Below are 13552 nucleotides of genomic sequence, written 5' to 3' on the forward strand. Positions count from 1 at the left end.
GCTCCAATGCAGAATCAGAATATCGTGCCATGGCATCCACCACCGTAGAGATCATATGGCTACAACAACTCCTTATTAACATGGGCATCCCCTTCACAATAGCAACTCCTCTTCTTAGCAATAACATGACCACAATCACAATTACCAGCAATCTAGTATTTCATGAAAGAACAAAGCATATTGAGATCGACTGTCACTCCACTTGTCATCATTTTCTGGCTGGAACTATCTCACTTCTCTATGTGAATACTGATCTTCAACTAGCAGATATATTCACCAAAACTCATACCATACAATGGCATTTGTTTCTTCTTGGCAAACTACTATTAGTCAATCAAATTGTAGTTTGAGGGTGGGTATTAAATATTGTGTATACAACTCTTGTTTAGTCCTATATTAGGTAGAGTAGTAGAATAATTCTATTTCATATTGTATATATAGACATCAATATCAATAAAGATAGATATCTTTTTCTTCCGATTTGCTCTGTATTTAATAGGATGATTTGTTTATGAAAAGTGTTGTAAGATCTTTCATATTTTCTAAGCTTAGTTGTGTTTGATTGGTTGTGTTTCAAACTCATTTTTTCGATGTACTCAAGCGGATATTAATTGAGGGTTGGAACTATTTAGGGCTAGGTGTTACAGATTTTCAAGAATTAGGTTAGACAACTAGTTTTGTAAGCCTACTGAATTGAGTTGTGATTCAGGGGAATTCTCGACATAGTGAGAAAGCTGTTTCGTGAGAAGGAAGAGTAGACATTGCGTGCCCTTAATTGGTTGTTAATTACTATTAACTATCATTGTTCACATTTAATTTATCTACTCCGTTGTATATTTTGTGTTTTTATCTAAAAATGGTAGCAACCCTATTCACCCCCTTCTAGACTTGCATCTCAGATCCAACACTAAGAACTACCGAATATATTTGTTCTGCTACTTGTGTCACAGCTAGATTGAATGAAAGAAACCATAAAAAGGAAGGAAGATCAAGATGCTGTGATCCGATAACGGTGGTGAGTATACATCAGACCCCTTTCTGCAGCTATATCGAGATGAGGGCATAGAGAGACACTTCACAGTTAGTCATACACCAGAGCAGAATAGGGTAGCAGATAGGTTAAATCGGTCATTGCTGGAGAAGATTCGATGTTTGTTGGCGCATAGTAGTTTGGAAAAGATCTTTTGGGCTGAGACACTTTCATATGCGAGCCACCTCATTAATAGGCTACCTTCATCTGCGATTGAGGGAAAGACCCCTATGGAGATGTGGTCGGAAGAACCAACACACGACTATGACCAGCTTAAGGTATTTGGGTACCCTGCATATTATCATGTGAAGACTGATAAGTTGGAATCTCGAGCTAGGAAGACCATATTTGTAGGATTCAAGCATGATGTCAAGGGATACAAGCTATGAGATCTAATTGATAGGAAGATTGTGCTGAGTAGAGACGTCACGTTCGATAAGGCTTCTATCTTGAAGCTTCTTAGCTTTCATCAGGTGGAGAACGACTCGACAGAGGAGATATAATAGGTGGTGGAGATCGATGCAGTTCCACATTGTCCAGATGATACAATATCTATTAGAGTACCGACTGAGGTGACGCCAGGCGAGCACGACGGCGAGGAAGAGGATACATGTATAGATGTGTAGGATCAGGGACCAACAACTCAGGTTTAGGATTCTATTACGGTTCGAAGACAGAGGAGAGATATACGGATACCAGCATAGTATACCAACACAGTAGTTGCATATGCACTTCCGGTGGAGAGTATCGATAAGTTGGTGCCTACTACATTCAAAGAGGCCGAGCAGAGTTCGGAGGCTGATTCGTGGCAGGTAGCTATGCAGGAAGAGATGGAGTCTCTTCACAAGAATGATACATGTGAGCTTGTTGAGCTTCCAAAGGGGCGGAAGGAGATTGGTTGCAAGTGGGTGTACACGAAGAAGGAGAGCATTGAAGGCACTCCAGTGATGTTCAAGGCTAGATTGGTTACGAAGGACTATGCACAGGAGGAAGGTATTGATTATAATGAGTTTTTCTCTCTAATGGTAAAGCATTCTTCGATTCAGATTTTGTTAGCTTTGGTGGCACAGTATGGATTGGAGTTAGATCAGTTAGATGTGAAGACGATATTTTTTTATGGTGATCTTGATGAAGAAATATATATGACTCAGCCATTGGGATTCCGAGCTGCAGGAAGGAAAAGTTGGTTTGTAGGTTAAAGAAATCGCTATACGGCTTGAAGTAGTCTCCTCGACAGTGGTGTAGGCGATTCGATAGATTTATGATCGGTCATTCATACACTCAGAGCCAGTTTGATCCTTGCGTGTATTTTCGCAAGTTGAAAGGAGGTGCATATATTTATTTGTTGCTTTATGTCGATGACATGTTGATTGCCTCTATTTCCAGGTCTGCTATAGAAGAGTAGAAGGCACAACTTTCAAAAGAGTTTGAGATGAAAGATTGGGGTGAGGCTAAGCGCATTTTAGGGATGGAGATCGGCAGAGACAAAGAGACGGGCATAATTTGTTTGATACATGTGACTTATTTGAAGAAGGTTCTACAATAATTTAATATTAGCATGGATACGAAGCCAGTCAGTGTACATTTGGGAGCCCATTTGAAGCTTTCAGCTGACCTTTCACCGAAGACAGTTGAAGATAGAGAGTTGATGTCGAAGACTCCACATGCGAGCGTGGTTGGGAGTTTAATATACGCGATGGTATGTACAAGGCCGGATTTGTCACAGACGGTGAGCATGATTTCGAGATACATGCATGATCTAAGAGTGGGTCATTGGGATACCGTGAGATGTATTTTGAGGTACATTCGAGGTACGCTTAATTTTGATTTAGTGTTTGAGCGGGAAACTAGAGGTGGACAGTTGTGCATTGGCTATGTTGATTCGGATTCTGCCGGGAATTTGGATAAGCGCCGGTCTACGACGGAGTATGTGTTCACTTTGACCCGTACGCCGGTGTGTTAGAGATGCACCTTACAGTCTACAGTGGCTTTGTCGATGATGGAGGCAGAGTAATTGGCGATAACATAGGCTGTGAATGAGGCTATTTGGCGTTGAGGACTTTTGGAGGAACTTGGTATATCACAGCGGTTGGTCACTATTCATTATGATAGTATGAGTGCTATCTATTTGGCGAAGAACCAGGTCTTTCATGCACGAACGAAGCACATTGACGTTCGTTATCACTTCGTTCGGGATGTTCTTGAAGATGGCGATGTGAAGATTGTGAAGGTGCACACGAAGAAAAATCCGACAGATATGCTCACTAAGGTGGTTCCAAGCAACAAGTTTGATCAACCATTTGGATGAACTACGAGCGGCTTGATCCATTGGGAGAGGGGGTACGTAGGCAGTCAATTTGATGCAGCCGGTTTGATGTGATGATACCGACATTCGGAGATTGTTCGTATTCTTATTTGGGTTCCCGACTTGTTGTGGATTGAGTCAGTTGTCGTACGTTTATTCCACTTCGTACTGGACGCAACAAGTTGGGCATTTTGGTTGGTATTGGGGTTGGCTCAGTTTTGGGAAAACGTTCGTCGAGGTGGAGAATTATAGAAACGGCGACGAAGTTCAGGAGAAAATGCAGGAGAACAATCTGTAGGTTTCACGGTCGACCGCGCATGGCACGGCGGCCGACCGCAAACGTCCATGAAACAGGAGTATGCCTTTGGACTTTTGGCGGCCGACCGCGTCCAAACCCAGGTGACACAAAAGTCTCTGGACTTTTGGTTGTCGACCGCGATTTGGGGTTTAGTGGTCGACCGCGTAGCGGATATTGGGCTGTTCTGTTTCCTGCTCTGTTTCTAATTGGGTTTTGATATATATTAGAAGCACTCGTTTCTAGGGTTAAGAGAGGAGAGTTTTATCAGATATTTGATTTTGTACTGAGCATATTGAGAGGGAGAACTTGTGAGCAATGATAGAGCTTTGCTTTAGGGTTTATTTGTGAGCTTTTGTGATATTGTAACCTTTTGTACTCTTCTTGATTTAGTGAAATCTCCTCATCTTCTCCCCGTGGACGTACGCAAATTGCTGAGCCACATATATCTCTGTGTTTGGTTTAATTTGTCGTATTTTGGATTGGATTGTCCTTGTGTTTGGTTTGTTTTTCTTCTCCCGTGGCTTACGGACTCATTTGGTGTGCGAGCACGCTTCCGCATAGACGTACGTGTGTGTGCATCAAGTTCAGAAAAATCCCATTCATATCCTGAAGTTGATTTTAAACCCATGTGAGAAGGACCCCCCAACCTCGTCGAGGAACCCACTCGGTTGCTCGTCTGTCAAGTTAGACCCGCAGCCCAATCTCACTCTACGCACATTTCAAAATATTGATCGTCCGAAATACTTCGACCAATATCATGTTCCAGTCCAAGGAAACAAGGTATTTAGACCATTTGTGATTTATGGAATGGTTTCCTCCTCTATCTTTTCTCCTTTTCCGGACCATCTTAAATCGATTAATTCATCAGCCATTACGTGTAGAAAACATTCTAAATCATAACATTCATATCTCATGATTTTTGAATCTATAGGTTTGGTAGATTTTAGCGTTTGAATTTGACTGCCTTGTCCAATTTGGTAGCTATTTATCCCTGATTAACCGTCAACCCAATCGTGGTTAAACAACTTGAATGATTAATGTGATGGAGAGATCGATTTTAAATCTACAAGAATATTTGGTGGAATTCTTTTATAATATGAAGACTTATGGGGACTAACGTGTACCGAAAAAAGTTTTTAATATCATATTATCCTTATCTTTAGATTTTATGTGGCTTAATATCAGATAATCTTTCTTAACTTTGAACGATTATTAGGAAACCCCCCTTTCAATTTCAAAAAAAATTAGTTTAACACATTAATCTGGTTTCTTGCTAAAAAAACCCTTCCACTGAAAATTGGGGGTGGGGGAGTATTTGTCCACTAAAGTTTGGGGTAATGAGCGATAAATGTGTTAGGGTGTTTTGTGATAGAACCTAAAAGTTAAAGGGTTTTGCTATAACGCCTAAACTTAAAGGGGGGCTTTTCTGATATTTCAAAAGATAATGAGTGGTTTTCTCACAATCATCCAAAGTTAAGGGTGGTTTTCTGATATCAAGCGATATTATATCCATATTTGGGAAAGGGTTAAATTAAATAGCGGATACTTTTAGATATTATAAAAGCTACCGCTAATCACACCCTAATCTCCGTATTTAACTCGTCGGTCCATCCGAATCCCCACCGCGCATCGTTGACGCCTCAACGACACCCGTCACCCCTGCCGTCATCCCAAACGGCGGAACTAACGGAATATCCCTCCCTCTTCTCTCTTTCTGCGTTTTCAAAGAACCTTCGATCCCCAGCTCGAATATTCCCTCGCATAAACCCCTCCAGCTCTCCCGCGTCCTTGGAATATCCCCTTCAATCCTCCCCCCCTTTAAAACCCCAGCCCTCTCCCAAACTTTTTCAATCCACAAAAATCAGAAATTTTTCCGAAATTTTTTTTTTTTGCGAGCGAGGCTTCAATGGCGCTGAAAGCTGTTCATGTTTCTGAGGTTCCTAACCTCGACCACGTCCCCGATCTCGCCGTCGCCGGATCTCGAGGCGGCGGAGCGCTGAGGGGATCTGCGTCGCCGGCGAAGTTACTGGTGATCGGGCACAGGGGGAAGGGGATGAATCTGCTGTCGTCGCCGGATCCGAGGATGGCGGCGGTGAAGGAGAACTCCGTCGCCTCGTTCAACGATGCGGGGAGGTTCGGCGTGGATTTCGTCGAGTTTGATGTTCAGGTGAGTTGACGCCGTTAGGTCTCCGTTATTCTTTTTCTTTTTCTTTTTTCTTTTTTTTGTCGTGTTTGNTTGTGTCCGGAGGTTTTGGAGACCGCACGTGTGGGGACGGGTTGGCACGTGCTGAGGTTTCATGGTTTCTTCGGTTTCGAGGTTGAGCTGGACCGTTGGATTCGGGAAAATTTTACAGAACCGCTGAACTTTTTTTAAACCAAACGCCTTGAACTTTTGGGTGTTTAATAAAGGCCCCCTGAACTTTCAAATTTTCCTATGGGATCCCTACCAGGTGTCGGTGGATCAACAAGCACTTCTCAGTATACTATACAACCAGAATAATGGCAGGCAACACGATTAACACTCGTAGGGGGGGTTCCTTGGAAAATTTTGAAAGTGTAGAGGGCTTTTGTGAGATGCCCCAAAGATCAAGGGGATTAAAGATCAAGGGGATTTGGAGGGCAAAATAGTTTCGGGTTTTTCTCGGCGAACTCCAAAACGTTTTGGGTTTTGTTGAGTTTACCTGTCAGATTTTATTTTATTTTATTTTATTTGAAAAAATGTTTTTTTTTTCTATTTCAGTACTTAATATGTTATAGTCCACAACACTTAATAATTTCAATAACGTTTTTCTCAAAAAAAAAAAAAATGCTTTTTTGATAGTCGGTTCGATTTGGCTATGGTACATGGGGTGTACAATTAACCCTACTCAATAATTTCAATAACGTTTTTCTCAAAAAAATAATTTCAATAACGAACTCAAAAGCTATGTTTGTTTTCTCGACAAGTCACATCTAACAAATTTGGTTAGTACTATGCATGCCTCCATGATTTTTTGGAAGGCAAGATTTCAATGTTCTTGGTGTCTAATTATGTATTACATAACACTTATCGTACTTCTAAACACATCAAAATTTGCTTGAATGCAAATAAATGGAGAATCGGAAATTACGAAAGCAATCCAGTGCTTTCTAGCCTAAATTATGAAGCAATCCAATCCTAATAGTTTAGCCGATACTTTGCTTATTTCCTTGTTGTATATAGTTTCATATCATATTCACGTTTAAAAAAAAGCATGGGCTTTGTTATTTAGTAAATGGCGAAAAGTATTCATATAGTCAATTGATTTACATTTTATCTTAATATACCTTTCGTCATACCTTGTGACATTTGAAATCCAGATTACTGATCTTTTATCTTTGTGGGGGTTTTGCTCTTTCATATTATTTAAAAAAAAAATCAGTGAATGAAGAACATTAGAAGAGAACCAACGGTTGCAATTTTGTAGGTGACCAAGGACAACTGTCCAATCATCTTCCACGACAACTTCATCTTCACTGAAGAAAATGTAAGAATTATTTCTTATATCACAAAAATTATCGAATTGAACTTTCCTTCAAAATATCGCTTATTTGATATGTTTATGTGACATTGGATGATACAGGGAAAAGTTTTGGACAGACGTGTAACTGATTTGTGCTTGGAGGAATTTCTTGCTTATGGCCCTCAGAGAGAACCTGAAAGGGTAAATTTTCTATCCTTTCTATCTTTTCTAAGTGTCTCACATCCATTCAGTTCAATTGTAGGATTTGTTGCACAATATTCTAAGAACAGTTCGATGATTATATGATTAAATATGTTTGAATTAATGACTCAAATAAGGTTAATACCTTTAAAACGATATCAGTCCAAGTGGTTAGCCTAGCCTGCATGTGCTCGTAGGACTTTGCAAATCCAACACTAGAAAAGAAAATCGATGTTTTGCTTACGTTGCATCCAAATTCAGGTGGGAAAACCATTGCTACGAAAGCTTAAAGATGGGAGAATTTTAAACTGGAATGTGGAAATAGATTCCCCTTTCTGCACATTGGAAGAAGCATTTCAAAATGTTAGCTCTCACTTGGGTTTCAATATCGAGCTCAAGTTTGACGACAATATTGTCTACCAAGAAGAAGAGCTCACTCGTATTCTTCAAGTCATCTTGCAAGTATGACACTTTCTTTGACTGTAGTATAATGGCTGAATGCTAGAATTTGGATAATATGTACTAAGTTTTGTTGAAATGTTTTGGCTAGGTGGTGTTTCAACATGCTGGGGATAGAGCTATTATTTTCTCGAGTTTTCAGCCTGATGCAGCTCGATTGATGAGGAAGTTGCAAAATGAATTCCCTGTAAGTTACAGTAAATTTTTTTGCTGATAAACTTTCCTGACATGAATCATGGTGTTCAAAGTTAGATATTATAAAGCAAATGCCACCAATGAGTTTGAATTTCGTTGGACTCTCACAGAAAAACCTCTATAGTATCAAATAGAGCAATTGTGCTGTCTAAGTCAATCTCTTGAATGTCTGCAGTTTAGAAATGCTTCAGATCATGTTCACATATGCCAGATCCATATGTCGATTTTCATGTCTTCTATCATGTATGCTGATATTGTTATATGAGATTGAATTTTAGTGTATATGTCAACATATTATGAGTGTAGAGTTACATGTTCCAAACTCTTAAAAACCGCACTTTCACTATCCTAATTCTGATTATTTTCTAGTTATTATGTGATGGATAAATAATAATGATAATCTCTGACATTTTGCACGATAGCCAACATCTGTTTGTTTTGCCAGTAATTTTTATGATATCTCAGACCTTGTATATTTTAATTGTGCACGATCAAAACACTAATCTAACACAGAAAAACCTGTCGTGCAGAAAGAAAACAGTAACAAGTGCGGCAATTATACTGTATAATCTACTTTCAGAAATTTCATAACTCGAAAATGTTTTTTGTTAGCAAATCCTTTTGATCCGTACAGTATAGAAAATGCTTTTCCTAGACCAGGTTTACAAATATCCCAGATTCCTGTCTATTTTGACGCCTACGATTACCCAATCGATGATAATATTGATAAATCTCATCATACTGTGAAATATTCCCAAATCTCAAATAAAATACTTATGGATATTCTTTGAATAAGGTGTACTTTCTGACCAACGGAGGAACTGAAATCTACACCGACGCAAGAAGAAACTCTTTAGAGGAAGCAATCAAGCATTGCTTAACAAATAACTTACAAGGGGTCGTATCAGAATCAAGAGCCATCTTCAGAAATCCGTCGGCAATACCAAAAATCAAAGAATCCAATCTTGTTCTTCTGACTTATGGCCAACTAAACAATGTACCCGAAGCAGTATACATGCAGCATTTGATGGGGATCAACGGTGTAATTGTCGATTTGGTTGAGAAAATTACGGAGGCCGTTTCAGATTTTATGGATGTAGATGGGGGGGAGGAGAAATTTGGGAGTTTAGTACGGGAGGGGATTGAGGAGAAGAGGCCTAGATTTTCACAGAGAGAGCTTTCTTTTTTGTTGAAGCTCATTCCTGAGTTAGCATGATTTGTGTGCTAATAAAAAGTGTTATGTTGAATACGTCTATAATATAATCAATGGAATAGTTACTGACAATGGTTTGAAAGTTATGTTGTAATCTTCAATTTGTCGGACTTATTGTTTTCGACTAGATGAGCAAAATCATCCCAAAATAAGTTTTTTAAAACCTCTTTCGGGAAATACACCTAAATTTTGTCAGTAATTATTTATGATGATACTGACAATGAAATCCAAAACAAATTGCAAGCAATTGAAGGGTCTAATGAGTTGGATGAATATATTTGTGTTTGCCTACTTCTCATGTTAGATAAGTTCAATTGTTTGGTGAAGATATTTAGAATGGTCAGGGACCGCGTAAGAGAATCTGGATTAGTTCCAGTGAGATTGATACTTAAAGCCTCATGTGGCCAAGAGGGAAAATCACAAAACATGCCAGCTACCTATGAGATCGCTGGTTTAATAGTTTGGAAATATTGAAGAAACAGTTACGACGAGAGATATTGTTGTTGATGACCGAAAGTTGGCTTTGACACGAATTAGCGATCTTCATCCAAGTTTCATGGCTTTACAATATTCTCTACTTTTTTTTTCCATAGGAGAGGATGGGTTTAAGCTTGGTGCGCAACTAGAGCATGATCCTAATAATCCTAATCGAAAGCACAAGGAAGTAAATATGATGGAGCTAGTACACCTGTTTCAGAATTCAACAACGAATGAATGAAGTCCATACACTAATACTTTCAGGAAAACTTTTCCAGACTTACATTGTTGATCTGTATCCCTGTATCGAAGAGGATGGATCGCATTGGGTGAGAATTAATCAATCAAAACTAAGAGCTGAGCTCTATTGTGGTATCGAAGATGCTGTTTTTCACGGTGATACAGATGGATCTCAATTTGGAAAAAGAATAATTTTGTCATCGTTATTCACTGGTGATCAGCGACATATGATGCAAAACTATCAAGATGCAATTGCTCTCTGTCGACTACTTGTAAATCCTGATCTATTCATCACGTTCACTTCCAATCCTAAATGGAGTGAAATAAAAGAAGCTATAAAAGAGGTTGGTGGCCAAAGACCTGACGAAAGACCGAAAACTGTAGCAAGAGTTTTTAAGATGAAGCTTGACCATCTAATGGATTATTTGCAAAAAAGACAACATTACAGGTGTGTCAATAAAATTCTAACATAATGTATGTTCATATAAATTTGATTATCACATAATTACAGTCATTAGAGAACAAATGCATTCAATTTCTATTGATTTTATTAATTTGTTTTTCGCAGTTGTGTATACAATTGAATTTCAGAAGCGGGGCTTACCATATGCACATATCTTACTTTGGTTTCATCTGGAATCTAAATATTCGACTTCATTAATGATCAACACTATAATTCATGTCGAGACACCATATAAGGATGTTGACCCAGTAGCATATGAAGCGGTTGCTCAATTTATGATTCACGGTCTGTGTGGCAAGGCCGATTCTAAACAAAAATGGAAAAAAACACTTCCTAGAGTCTTCTGTCAAATGACACAATCATTGATGATGGAGGTTTTCCAATATATCATCCGATAAATGATTGCACTAAATAGGTTGAAAAGATTAATGGTCAAGAGCTTGACAATTCATACGTTGTTCCTTACAATCGTGACCTCTTGGTTAAATACCAAGCTCATATGAATGTGGAATGGTGCAATCGTGGAAGATCGATCAAGTATTCTTTTAAATATGTTATTAAAGGCCCTGATCATCTCTCTATATCTCTTTAAATCCCCAGAGTAGATTCAACTATGACAAGAAATAATAGGGCAAAAAATGATGAGATATAGTATTACCTTGATTGCATGTATGTTTCAGCTCCAGAGGCCATTTGGCGGATATATGGATTTGATATCCATTATAGAACACCACCAGTTGAGAGAGTCCCTTACCACCTACCTGATGAAGAATCTATTCTGTTCAAAGACACTGACAAATCTGAATGAAATTGTTGATGACCTTTATGCTAAAAAAAAAAAATCAAAATTCAATTTGTAGATGGAGGCAAACAAAATATACCCTGAAGCACAAACACTCAACATATGCTAAATTCTCATCTAGCTTTGTTTGGAAGTTAGACTGAAAAGTTTAGAAACCAAAAAAAATTGGATGGAGTATTGGTCAGGTTGTTTATTCGCATCCAACTTCTAGAGAGCGATTTTATCATCGTTTGTTGCTTAATATCATCAAAGGCCCTACGTCTTATGCTCAAATAAGAACCAAAGATGGAATTGTATACGAAGCGTATTAGGAAACATGTCAAGCTTGATGATTATTAGACGATGATAAAGAATGAAAATTTATACTAGAAGAAGCGTCTTTTATCTCAACAGGACAACAAATGAGAAATCTATTCTCTAAAATTCTTTTGTTTTGTGAAGTAATCAATCCATTACCTCTTTGAGAAAAGTATTGGAAATTTCTAGCCGAAGGTATATTTGAAAGGGAGAGAGTTATTCTTGAACAGCCTACATTGACGATGACTGACAAACAGCTTAAGAGTCATACTCTAGTAGTGAAGGAATTTCAGCATCAGCAGCAGAATCAGGAAAAACAGGCGGCGGTCGACCGGTCCGGTCGACCGCATTCGTGCACAAGGGTTCCTGTGCGTCTGGAAGGAGGTCGGTCGACCGGCCCGGTCGACCGCAGATGTTTCGGTCGACCGGTGCGGACGACCGACGGCTCTCTGGATTTTTGGGGCTTCTGCTGGATGGTGATCGGTCGACCGGGCCGGTCGACCGGAATTGATCGCGGTCGACCGGGCCGGTCGACCGACGAAGCGGATATCAGTTTTTCAGGTTTTCGACCCGGTTCGTTTTGTAAGTTCTATATATACCTAAACCTGTTTGTTTAGGATATAGGTTGGACGAATTTGAGCAGCCAAAGAGAGAGAATCATTGCATCCAATTGTGAGAGAGCTTTGAGAGATCTAGAGCTTTGTTTTAGGGTTTGGTCTGAGAGATTTGTAACCCTATTTGTATTCTCTTGATTTCTAGTAGAAAGAACCCCCCCTCCTTGCCCCGTGGACGTAGGCAACTTGCCGAACCACGTAAATTGTGTGTTCTTGCTATGATTGTGGTTTGCATATTGTTTGTGGTTTAGTTCTAGTTATTGTTCGTGTTGCCCTAGAAAGCTTCCGCCGCGCACAACAATTGGTATCAGAGCTAGATCGACAACATGGGAGATGCAAGCACGTCAGGTTCGTCTCTAACAAAGGCGATACAGAGTCTGAGCATCAATAACACGAAGATTGATGTTCCGAAGTTCGATGGCAAGATCAATTTTGGATTGTGGAGGTGTCAGGTGATGGATGCTTTGGATGCACAGAATTTGGAGGAGACTCTTGAGTTAAAAGAGAAACCCGCTGAGTTGGAGGATAAGGTTTGGAGAAAGATGAACAGTAGAGCTTGTGGTGTTATTAGGTCATGCTTGACGCCGGATCTTATTTATGATGTTATGAACGAGACGTCGGCGAAGAAGATGTGGGAAACACTCAATGAGAAATATCTTACGAAGAGCATTGAGAATCGGCTTCACTTGAAGAAGAGATTTTACCAGTTCAAGATGAAGAGAGGGGTTTCCATCAGGGAGCATGTCAACAATTTCACTAAGCTACTTTCAGATATGGCCAATGTTGATATTATAGTTGAGGATGAAGACAAGGCGATGCTACTTCTGTGTTCGTTGCCCGAAGATGATTATGGTACGTTCGTTCTCACTATGATCAATGGAAGAACTACAGTTAGCTACAAGGAGGTGACCTCAGCTTTGGTGAACTATGAGTTGAGGAAGAGTGATGGTGAACCCTCCGAGAAGGCATCGGGAGATGCGTTAGCAGTTCGAGGCCGAGATCCAAACCGTCGTCAGTTCAACCGCTCAAAGTCAAAGAATAGGAGTGCCTATAAGAGTGTTGGTAGAAATCAATGTCGGTATTGTAAAGAAGAAGGACATTGGAAGATTGACTGCCCAAAGTGGAAAGAAAAAGCCGGAAAGAATAAGGGGAAAGCTGCACAAGCTTCAGAAGTGAATGTTGCAAAAGCTATTGGTGAGCATTCAGATTCAGATTCTTCAGGCTATTCATGCCCTGCTTTACCGTCGGTTTGCTATGCGGATTCCACGGAGTGGATGATGGATTCGGGAGCTACATATCACATCTGCCCTAAGAGGGAGTGGTTTTCTAGCTTTGAGGAGCTGGAAAGAGGGGATGTCGTGCTTATGGGTAATGACCACGTATATCCTATTAGTGGTATTGGTTCAATCCGGATCAGGATGCATGATGGTGTAGTAAGGGAATTGAAGAAAGTGAGGTTCGTGCCGCAGTTGACGA

The 13552-nt window shown here is 39.8% G+C and overlaps 1 protein-coding gene across 1 annotated transcript; it reads left to right on the forward strand.

The window, feature by feature from the left end:
• Positions 5293–9297, forward strand: LOC109823877 (glycerophosphodiester phosphodiesterase GDPD1, chloroplastic-like). Its single transcript, XM_020390303.1, has 6 exons — positions 5293–5800; positions 7080–7139; positions 7236–7316; positions 7578–7778; positions 7867–7962; positions 8767–9297. The coding sequence occupies exons 1-6, from the start codon at positions 5540–5542 to the stop codon at positions 9184–9186; spliced, it is 1119 nt and encodes a 372-aa protein (XP_020245892.1). The 5' UTR covers positions 5293–5539; the 3' UTR covers positions 9187–9297.

This window comes from Asparagus officinalis, chromosome 9, assembly GCF_001876935.1.
Source record: "Asparagus officinalis chromosome 9, Aspof.V1, whole genome shotgun sequence".
In the NCBI taxonomy this organism is placed as follows: domain Eukaryota; kingdom Viridiplantae; phylum Streptophyta; class Magnoliopsida; order Asparagales; family Asparagaceae; genus Asparagus; species Asparagus officinalis.

Coding starts and splice junctions, on each gene's coding strand:
- LOC109823877 (XM_020390303.1), top strand. CDS start 5,540: ATGGCGCTGAAAGCTGTTCATGTTTCTGAGGTTCCTAACCTCGACCAC. Junction 7,140..7,235: donor TCATCTTCACTGAAGAAAAT/GTAAGAATTATT, acceptor TGGATGATACAG/GGAAAAGTTTTGGACAGACG. Junction 7,779..7,866: donor TTCTTCAAGTCATCTTGCAA/GTATGACACTTT, acceptor TGTTTTGGCTAG/GTGGTGTTTCAACATGCTGG.